The sequence below is a fragment of the Atta cephalotes genome (genome assembly GCF_000143395.1).
Source record: "Atta cephalotes unplaced genomic scaffold scaffold00055, whole genome shotgun sequence".
NCBI classification, from domain to species: Eukaryota; Metazoa; Arthropoda; class Insecta; order Hymenoptera; family Formicidae; genus Atta; species Atta cephalotes.
Window position 1 is genome coordinate 1,410,506 of NW_012130119.1, and position 11,677 is coordinate 1,422,182.

The window sequence follows — 11,677 nt, forward strand, 5'->3', positions numbered from 1 at the left end:
GAGAGAGAGAGAGAGAAAGAGAGAGAAAAAAAAGAGGAGTGTTTCTTTTAAAAATCTGTATCTTGAGAACATAAATATTGCTGGAGTTATGTTTGTAGCTTTTCATTTTGAGATATCTATTCTGAAATGACAGATTATTGCCAACAAAAGAGCATTTCAAATTATGTTTGTAATACCCTTGTTTTCGCCAATTCAAATCAATTCAAATTCATTGTTCTCAAATACCTACATTAACAACAATAATTTATAGTATTAAAAATGACTGATTCAATGCAATAGAAATTGACCGATTGCAAAAATAATTACTTTTTTGTAGTTATGGCGGCCATATTGGATCCGCCATTTTGAATTTAAAAAATCTGATGGCGGATTTCAATTAGCGATCTCAAAAACATTGGAAATAATGATTTGCATGTTTATTGTCAAAATCTGCCATAAATGAAATTAAATTTGGAAAAACATGCATTTTTTTGTATAAATTTGTTTATAACAAATAAAATTTAATAGATAGTGAAACATGCTCTGCTTTTTAAATCTTATTTTACCTGAAAATACAAAAAAGTGAATTTATTCTGAAAATAAAAGGATAAAAAAAAGAAGGCCGATCAACCATATGATTATCTGTGATTCAAAGGATTAACTTCAAAAAATTGTCACAACGTAAAAAAGATAATTTTAAAAAAAGATTGTCAACTCAAGAGAATAATTTTTTAAAAATTGTAAAAATAGAAACTAATATTTAATCATAAGTGTATATTTTTTAATGATATTATTTGATTAATTAATAATTTTCTGTCAAGTTGAAAATAATTTTTTCCTTTTTTTTAGGAATTTAATTTTTTAAGTTGCATGCATTAGTTTTAAAGCAAGGGAGCTATATCTTAGCATATTTATCATAAAAATTCAATTCTTATAGATTTGAAAGTAAACACGTTTACCATAAAAAAGATGCACAGGAAGATTTTATTGTAGATATGCTTTATATTTATTGATTGAATTTTCCTTATGAAAATCTCTCTTTTTCTCTCGCAGTTTGTCAAAGAAGAATGTTTTGATTAACAAGAAAATGTAATGCTTACGGACAATGCTATAATTGGTTAACATATCTAAATGTACTTTCCATCATTATATATAGTAAAGTCAAAGAGAAATTTTATGGCAGCCTATTTATTGACTTATTAGGCGCCTCATCCATATTATTTATAAATATCCATCTTCAAAATTTCGTGATAAATAAATTTCTGCAAATATTACGTTATAATTCCATGAATGTCACAAATAAAATTTATTTGTTACTTACTAAACTGAATCGAAAAAAATTAAGGAATGAGATTTTTAATATTATAGATTGTGAAATATAATTAATATCTTGCGAGAACCAGCAATATACGAGGATAGTTCGAAAAGTTCTCGGCCTGACAAAGAAAACATATGATTTGTGGCAAAATTTTTTTTTATTTTTCGACACAGTCCCTTTGTAAATCAATGCACTTAAATTAATGATATCCAACTTCTTTAAATCTTCAATATAATACAATTTTTCTAACTTTTCAAAATAAGCGTTTGTCATAGCGATGACCTCTTTATTTGAAGTGTATCTTTTTTTAGCAAGTCATTTCTGCAGATTTGAAAACAGGAAAAACTCACTAAGACTAAATCTGGTGAGTATGGTGTGTAACAGCAATTCGAAACACAACTCAAAGTGAAGTTTTGCGATGTAATTGCAGAAATGTAAGAAACAAATTTTCGAAAAATACCAAAAAACTTGTTTGCTTTACTCGATGCAACAGACTTCTAACCGCATCTATCTGAAACTTTTTTGGAGACCCTCTGAAGGATCAAACTTAAGAAAAATTATAATCATTTGATACTTCCGATACTATCTCTATGTCAGGCCGAGAACTTTTCGAACTACCCTCGTACATCTTTTTTTATTTTTAAAAGTTAAAGCGTGACCAGTGAAAAAATCAATCTATTTTGATATTTCATATCTATCTTGTCTATCTCTTTTGAAATAAGCAGAAAAATAGAAATAAGTTTACAAATTGCAAAGTTGCATACAATATAAAATTTTAATGATATCTTACATCTCGATTTTAAACTTTGTAGTATCTATTGTGTGCCTTTCAACAAGTGACACAGTGATCATGTCATCTTTGTTTAACATTGGCAAATAACAAGGATATAATGATCCATTATGTCACATCGTGTCATTTGTGTCGCTTATTGGAAGGTACACTATATGAATTCTAAGTGTCGCGATGCCAGGTACATAAAATATAATTTATGTAATACTATCCTTATAACATATTATATAACGAGCTGCTTGACGTTATGAACGTTATCACGTATATAGAGGAAAGCCCTCTATTATGAGATAGACGTTTAATATGAGATAGCGGCGTTTTTGCTAAATTAATAAACGCTATCTATTGGTTCCAAATTTTTGCTTTTGGATTGAAAACTATTTAGTAGAAAATTCATTAAGTACCTGTAGTCATTGTAAAACAAGATTTTAGAATTTGGATGTCTTCAAGTTTTATTGAGAGTATTTAAACCTTGTTTATTATTTAATAAATAAATATTTGGCAATAAATTCTTTATGTAGTAATAGAGTAAGGTCACATTAATTAAAAATACGGGATATTGTATGTTGAACTGTTTAATTACAGAAGTTAGATTTGATGATCGTAAAACCATAAGGCATGGAAATTGAAATACCCAGAGTATTCCTATTATGAAATAACCCATGCTCCTATGTTATAGTGAAAATTGCTAAAGTATAAATGTTATTGTACAAAATAAAAAAGACAATCGAAATGTCGAATGTCTACATCTGCGATGCTTTATTTCAACTATTTGAAAACGAGTTCTAGGTATAATCTATCGCTTACCACGCACGCTGGCTGTGTTTATTGGTATTTTAGAAACATTAAATAAAGTTTTTTAATTGCAATACTGATGTACTTTACATTTTACATCGATTGCTCGGGACATCCCATATTAGGAGCACAATTTTTTGACTTTGCAATTTGCTCACTTTTTACATTTCTTTAAAAAAAAAAAGAAATTAGGACATAGAGAAAATATTTAGGCAAATCCTGGTTTACCCGGAGGACTGCGATCTGCAACGCTTGTAGCGAGACAATATGTTATGAAAAAAGAATACATGCATGCTAGGAAAAGCTATACCGCGGAGATGATTAGAGCAAAAAGTCATAGTTGGAGAGAGAATTTGTCACCAAAAAGGGTAACCGGGAAACGTATGATCAAGTATATAAAATTTCGGCTAAGCGTGTCATCATGATGAGGCATTGAGTTGTATACAGGTTAGAACGGACAGAATGGGGAATTGGTATTCGACTGCGCGGGTTCTCCTGGATGGACTGATTCCCTGCGAGTCTAACATAGATAAGGTCGTGTCACTGCTTGTGAGAAAAACAGATGGAGAAAGATGTAAGCCAATGGTCTGTCGATGAGAAACGGGAACCTAACCGGAAGGCCCCTGCGATTGACCTTATTCAGTCTTTGATTTTTGGTAAAGCAGAGCAGGGACGCGAGTTTCGTGTGTAGGCTCATGACCTGTACAATAATTATTTTGAGTTTGGAGTTTTTCCGTCTATATGGAAGCAGAAGGCCTAATTAGGGTTCTTTTAAAATCCAGAGAATCTGAATAATCCTAGATCTTACAGCCCTATATGTCTCTCGTCTCTGAGTAAGCTCTTGGAAAGGTTGATCAAACTTAGACTGGAACCGTTTCTTTTAGATCCGAATTTTTCCAGACAATACGGCTATAGACGTGGGTGCTCAACATTTGATGTCTCGAAAGTACGGCGGGTAGTGGCTTGTGCAAGCCAAAAATATGTGATAGCAATTTTATATGATGCTACAGCAACTTTTGGCAATTTCTGGTAGCCGTCGATCACTAGGGAGCTTATAAAAAGAAAATGTCCAGTTCCTATTTAGGTTACTGACAAATTATCTGACGGGTAAGTCTATTACCATGATAGGTAACTTCAATAGCGTGATGAAAAATGTCTCCAAGGGTTGCCCAGGATTCCATTTTGGGACCTGAACTATGGAACTCGTTTTCGATAGTCTCCTTCGCCTGCTGAAAGTCAGGGAATGCGAGTGTTTTGCTTACGCGGATCTCCTTATTCTGATTAAAGGGAACAGTCGAAGAATCCTAGAAACTCTAGGGGACAGGAGATCACTGGCTGCATTGTGTCATAGTTTATGGAAAATAAATTGGTGCTTTCGAAGAAAAAATTAGAAATGTTGTTTCTGAAAAGTTCGCTATTCGATAGAGTTTCAATTGTAGAAATTAAGAGCAATAAGGATGTTCGGCAGTGCCAAGTACTTGGGAATCATATTTTAATATGACGAAACATATTGAAAGTGTATGTACTAAAGGCAAAATTGTATATGAGCCGTTCGAGAGAATTGCGAAAACGACGTGGAGTCTCAAATGCCACACTGCCGGTACTGTATAAAGAAATCTTCTTGGCGATCATTACCTATGCAGAAACACCATGGGAAAACTTGATAAAGAAGCAACTGTCAGAATGCTGCTGAGTGCTGAGCTGCTCATACTGAGAATTATAAAGACATACAGAACGATCTCCACTAAGGCAATGCAAATTCTTGCAGGACTAGAATCATCATAAACCTGAATTAGACTCTCAAAGAAAGAGCAATGGTATATATAGTTAGAGCAAAGAAGGAAGTCTGATATATGGCAGGTTTGTCTCTGAATCTGATATGGCTGTGAGTCAAGTGAAAAGGCCCATTAGGAGAGAGATTTTAGTAAAGTGGAATGAAAAATAGAACAATATTCAAAAGGAGAAAAAAACCTACGAAATCTTCCATTTGGAAAGATGGGAAAAAGGATGTTGGATATTACACGGTGCAAACCTTAACAAGACACGAAAACTTCGCAGAAAAAATTGTGTCTCCTTTGGACAGATAGAATCGTCTAATTGTGAATGTGAGCTGTTGGATTCTCCGGAGTATACGTTATTTGTCTGTGTTAGGTTCGAGTCAATCAGAGAAGAATTTAAGATGGAACTCTAGAATGGGACTGAATTGGCCGCCAAATAAAAGATCACTCTTAGACAAGGAAATATTTCTATTGTTCACAGACTATATTACCAAAGTCTTAAAGGCTAACATAAAGTTATAGCAGTTATAGCAAGAAATAATAAAATATCAAAAAAGCCGAGTGCTTCGCTTGGAGCCAATGACTCCACTTCCGCTGGGAAACAATCTCTTGCCCCTTGCTGTCAAGTGGCTGTGAGGGATGGGAAAATGGCGAAGAGAATCATTTCCATTTATTCTACCTTAGGGTAAGGCCTACTCATCCGGGTGGGATTTTTCCAGACCTGTCCTCCTCATATGGCAAAATTTGGTGGTAAATGGACATATTTGATATAGGATTTGCTCCCAAAGTACAGTAGCTAAGAGTTTATATTCTCAGACGTCATACTCAATGTAAAAAACAGATCCTCACTATGGCTGATAGGTCGTCCGACTACTTTTCAAGGCATCACTGTATTGATTACGCAATGGAATAGTTTACGCAACTCCGCGACGGACTCGTTTTTCAATTTAGATAAAGTAGTAAATGTCATGTAATAACATACTAAAAGTCGCTTATTCTCATAGTATTCTATTAGAATTTTCCATGCATGCTCGAAATTTTCATTAGTGGGCAGATTTCTCACTAACGATTTCAGGTTCTCTTTTCAGGTTTGCCTTTAAGTAATGCAGACGTTTGAGAGAGACGAATCCTTCATGATCAATGAATGAAACAAATTCCGGAAAGGCCAATCTTCGTACCGAAAACGATGGCAATTCGATTCGCGGCAATGTGGCGTGATTGAAGCTTTGACTGAGAGGGTTTCTTTTCTATCTTCCTTTGGTCAGCTGATCTTCCAGCTTAAAAAGAGTTACTCGCTAATGAAGATAAATTTCTTCCGTCTGTCCCAAAAAATCCTGCAGAAAATAATCATGCTTCCTCAGATTCTCCCAATGCTCCGAATGCATCTGTTCATGCTGCCATTCGAATTTCTTTCATTTACTATCAATTAATCGCATAGCGGTATAGAAACGAGTTGATTCATAAGCTTAGTAGCTTCTTTATATTAACGAATTACGAGCTATACACCCGCAAATTTCCTGCGCGCTGATGATTGATTTCATTTTCCTTTCTCTTTCAGATAGGTAGTTTGCCGAAAAACCGTGTTCCAAGCGTGAATTACTTTATAGTAGTCTACGGTTTCGACGACTATCCGATTCGAAGGATCAAAAACAATATTCAATCATGAAAGAATTATCAGGGGAAAGGAACAACTCACAACACATCTTATTCGAATAAAATCCGATGAAGAATAATTTATTGTTTTTATTCACAGTATGTACAAATTCTACATAAGATATTTCAATAGGTAACGCGAGTAATGAATTCTGAATCTCGGCTAACATCTTTAACGTAATAGTTTAACAGCGTTTGAAAAAAAAACTACTCGATTTTTCCCTTTTTATATCGCTAGAATTCTAGATTTTTCCAGAACTTTCTAGTGCCTCTTTTCTTGGAAGTGATGACAATAGAACAATCTAGAATCGCAGTGGTTTGTTTGGATAATTTAAATTAACTGAACACAATGGGATTATTTTATTGGCGCCCCCTCGGCGGGCGTCCAAGGAATTACGGCTATATTTGGAGCGCTAATTGGTAAGCGTCATATCAGGCTAGCGTCAAGTGACGCTGGACGCGGATTTTACTATTAATTTGAACACTCCTCCTTACTAGGACGCCACTGCGGAAGATCACTAGGTCTTACAAACGAGCAGCGACGATAGCAACGGCCTGTGAATAAGCGGAGCAAAGTAAGTGTGAATGAAGCATCGTCTAGCAGGACATATGCCGCCGTCGCTACTACTTTGCAGAACCACAGCGAATACCATAAAGCTGTAGAATTCTACAAATTAGTGTCGGCTGCGGCAATTCTGCGGAGAAACAGCGACGGCCTGTAAAGTTGCGAAGAACTACATGGAAATTATTTCAGCAGATTATACATTGCCGTTGTTGCTCCTTTTCAGGACACTGCGGAAGATAGATGACAATGTCCTACAAAGATATAATGATGATGAGATATAAAGATATAATGATGACAGGGGCTGCGGAAAAACAGCAGCGATTTGTAAAGGAGTAGTAACGAAGTAAAAATGGAATTTTGCTCAATGGAAAAAATACCGCCATCGCTGCTTATTTGCAGAATTCCAATGTACAAGAACATTGGAGGTCACAAATGAGCAGCGAAGACGGCAGCCGTCTACGGAGGAGCAGCGGCTTGTGGAGAAGCAGCGAAAGGGCAACGTTCTGAAGAGAAACAGAGTCGACCTTTGAAAAAGACTACGAGGTATTTGAGAATGGAATTTAGTCCTCGATATATATTGTAGTTGTTTTTGTTTAATTGGATAGGATAAACAAGGACATCTATTCCAGAATCCATAGTCTGTTCTTAATCTCAAGAAACATCTTAAGATGCTAATATGATTCTCTGGTTGGTTGCACTAGCTTAAGACCATCTCAAATCTTGAGCATCGTCTATGGATTCCTATTTTACAAGTCTCGGCTTAAATGTGTAAACGTATGTATAGCCAATGTAATTACTAGGAGGAAATTCAAATATTCGAGATCCCCGAGATCGATATCCATATTGTCTTCTGTTGCCTATATTTAAAATTTTATTATTAAAGAAAAATATAAAATTCTCGAAGTCTATTTCGTATTTTTTCACACGCAGCGATGATATGATTTTTACAACAAGAGTATCATACATGAAGGTTTTAAGATGTCCCTATAAATAAAGATCTCCAAAAGATTCAAATCAGGAGAACGTGCAAGCTAAGCAATGGATTCCCCTCTACCAATCTATCTATTGATGTAATTATTATTCAGGAATTCTCGAGCAGTGTGATCAAAATGTGTTGGAGCTTCATCACCAACCACATTTAATTGCGTATTTGTAGTGGAAATCTTCTAATATTGGAGGGAATTGTGTTTCCAAAAATTATCTGTAATTACTATTAAGGTGGGAGAAAAATCGGTCCAAGAAAAAAATCTCCAATAATACCAAAATAATAAAGCAATATTTATAACTTGGAAAGGAAGTTTCCAAATCCATGTTTATATAATATGATTTTTTTCATCTTTATTGTTCAGAACGTTCGGCGAGGAGAGGCACACGATAAGTGTTACAAATCAGCAGCTTTTATTTTTTATAATCACTTTAATAATTTACAAGAAAGAAATAATTTACACTAAACTTTAAATTTTCAGCAAGAACGACGATGAGATCGCTTATCAAGAAATCGCGCAACAAATCGAAAAACCAAATGATAATGACGTATTTTCACCGAAAAATCAAAAATAAAAGGCCAAGATGTCTGGAGAGATGTTTTATACTGCAGGATGTTCTAGAACATTCGATAGACTCAACGGCGAAAATTTGTAAATTTCTTTTGTTCTCATCGAACATTCTAGATCTATTTTGTACATAGATTTTTTCGGCGGTTGGCGCGCTTTGGTTACTTCGCCGATTCGCCACACGTTCACTCGCAACTCAATCACGAACATCACGATTTGGCGCACAAGAGGCTGCGCCGAGTCGCCGGCTGCGCCACGCCAATTTCGATTAGGCAAAACTATGTTGCGAATTCCTTACTCTAATTAATCAAGCTTCGATTCGATTTCTCAACATTTCGCTCATTGAAACATCGACAATAATAATGAACGGAAGACTTAGCTCGATGCGAGTGACATGCGGAGGAAGTTCGTCACAATCAGTTCGAAGCGCGCGTAAGTGATTTCGGTAACGCGATACCACAAGATCGCGACCATCGCAGTTAATTACGGAATGAAGACGGTTTCTGAGTTGAGACTACTTGGATGACACTAGTAAACAATAAAGTTAAGTACGGTATGTATGCATACCCATGATGTTAATGAATCAAATGAAACGATGATAAATTAAGAAAACAATAATCGAACATGATGACGACGGAAACTCTACGCAAAATGAGATGATAACGTAATAGCGTAATAATAATAATAATGCGATAGATGATGAGACTTGAAGGCGTTGCAAAATGACAGGTGAGAGATTAGTGTACGGCCATTCTAACTGTAACGTACTAATGAAATTACTAATTAATTTTCTTTTTGAACGCGTTGAGTTCGCTGACAAGATCACGCATTCGAACCGGATCTCTTATCGTCGAATTTATCGTCGTTATTATCGGAATCGCTGATGGGAAGCAAAACGAGCTTTATCACAGGGCGGACGAATTCAGAGATCGCCGTATGGGCTATTACCATTTTGATCCTGCCGTCTTCTCCTGAAGCTTGATGATCCGGGCTAGCGGCCACTTTGTAGGCGGTGCTTTGTAGGCCACTTTGTAGTCTTACCTCGCGCCCCTCATCGATTGAAGAGCTTCCACTTCACGATTTAGATCGATAGTTAAGTGCATGTACTCCTTTGACCATCGATCCCGAATCAACTGCCACCTCCCCAATCAATTAATCGGTTTCTCCTTCAGGGTCGGCTCCGGCATGATAGTGGAACCGATGAGAAAATGGCCTGACATCAGTGCAGCGAAGTCATCCGAATTATCTGTGAGCGCCTAGAGCGGCCTTGAGTTAAGGCACGTTTCAGCTTGAGAGTGGCCATCTCCCTCGTAGATCAACGTAGCCTCTCCCAGCACCCGTCGCAAGTGATGCTTCATGAATTTTACAGCCACCTCCCACAAGCCTCCGAAGTAGGACGCAGCTGGAGAATTGAATCGCCACCGTATTCTCTGAAAAGCAAGACCGTCCGCTATTTTCGTCCCTCAGCGCTACTGGCGACAAATATTGCTCGAAGCTGGCAGTCAGCACCTATAAAATTCGTGCCACAGTCACGGTGATGACATAGACCCCGTCGTAATATAAAACGCAAAGCTACCAATCTATCGGAGCTGTAATCCAATAGGATTTTAAGGTGTACGACTCGAGAATTTATACAAACAAATATAGCGAAGGCTTCATATGTCTTGTGACCCCAGCCCTTGGTCGTGCGCAGCATCATGGGACCGGCGTAGTCGGAGCCTGTATGCAAGAAAGGAATTCCACGTGCTGGAATCACTCGCTGTCTTGGCAGATATCCTATGATCTGGAACGAGAATCACCCTGAGAGACTTCCATCCGCCATCGCAGGCAAAGGAAACAATGATGGCTGTGATCCTTCACTAAAGCTCTGCCACGGAAAATTCAGTAATGCTGCCGTATCAGTCTCAGCGTTCCTTATACGCCATGAAGAGTACCATGAGAGAGGGACGCCTCGATGACGAGCCTGATGAAGTGTTATTCTCCTGAAAGGATGCCTCTCGTCATAGGCTAGAACGTTCTTGATTCAACCATCTACTCGGAGATGTCCTGCCCGTCGACAAAGAGGTTTAACTTGGTAAGTACACTTCCTTTGGGCAGCAAATGATTTTTTCAAATAACTCCTATTTCCTTTCGCCACCAGATAGTTTACTACTTGAATCAGAGCTTGACGGTCGCCGTTCATTTCCTCTACCAACAGCAACAGGTTCTCTCCGTACTTTCTATCCGGAGGCTCGCAAACAACACGCAACCAACGTCGACACCAGGCAGTCACGCGCACTAGTTGACTCAAAGACAAGAACCAGGACAGTAGGAAGATTCGTCAGGTTGCGAAGCAACATTGCATCTGGCGCGAATCTCGAGCAACTCTCGGTCGGTCGGCATAAGGAAGGAAAGCCATGTCGGACCCCCAATGTAAGGGATGATTCACGAAGCCGTCCGGAACTTCTCGAGAGGCGCAAGGATTCGGCAGGATTCTCACGGCCAGGTAAATGACTACTAGTGCGCAGGCACCGCTCGCTGAATCTCTCGGCACGATTGGCTACATCTTCCAGTGAAATGGGTATCCAGCCCAATGTCACCGTAGAGTTCATCTACAGGTAGATATCTCCGGCATTCCGAGCATTGAACAATGAGCCGAGCGAGCAGTAGAGAGCTCCAAAGGATAGAGAAATCTGCTTCAAGGACACCACTTCTCGCCACAATAAGCGAGACTCAACCCCCCTGCAATACTTCCGAGCGCAGATAAACCGCTGCATAGACCCGCTCCGAGGCGTCAGAAAAGTGAATTTCGAGTTCACCATGGGAAACCTCACTCCACAACCAGTGAGGAATATAGATTTCATCTAGAAGGGGAAGCTCTTCCTAGAATGCGGCTAGAGCTTGGCTTCGGCATTCGCTAGGAATCATCTCACTCGAATCTCTGAAGCCACAGAGTTGTATAAGAATTTTTGCCTAGATCACTGGGGCCAACCATTCAAGCAGATCAAAGAGGCGGGCTGCTTACGATAAAACGGATCGCTTGGTAAGAGTTATGTGTAATAGAATCCTGTAAACAAACGAGAAGTGATCGCAGGAGGGGCGCCATCGTAATTCGAGGATCGAGTGACACTCGAATAGGAACCAAGAGAGAGAGAGAGAGAGAGAGAGAGAGAGAGAGAGAGAGAGAGAGAGAGAGAGACGTACGTACGTACGTACGTACCGTTACGTTACGTTACGTTACGTTACGTTACGTTACGTTACGTACGT

General features: G+C 38.0%; 1 protein-coding gene across 1 annotated transcript in view; it reads right to left on the minus strand.

Moving 5' to 3' along the window:
• The window catches only part of LOC105623332, a 68,519-nt gene extending 57,497 nt beyond the window's left edge, over positions 1-11,022 (minus strand). The window contains exons 1-3 of the mRNA XM_012204727.1: positions 10,681-11,022; positions 10,008-10,214; positions 9,799-9,940 (exon numbers count right to left, since the gene is read on the minus strand). Of these exons, the coding sequence (XP_012060117.1) occupies positions 9,799-9,940; positions 10,008-10,214; positions 10,681-11,022 (691 nt within the window). The remainder of the gene's footprint in view (positions 1-9,798; positions 9,941-10,007; positions 10,215-10,680) is intronic.
• Between the last annotated feature and the right edge of the window lie 655 nt (positions 11,023-11,677).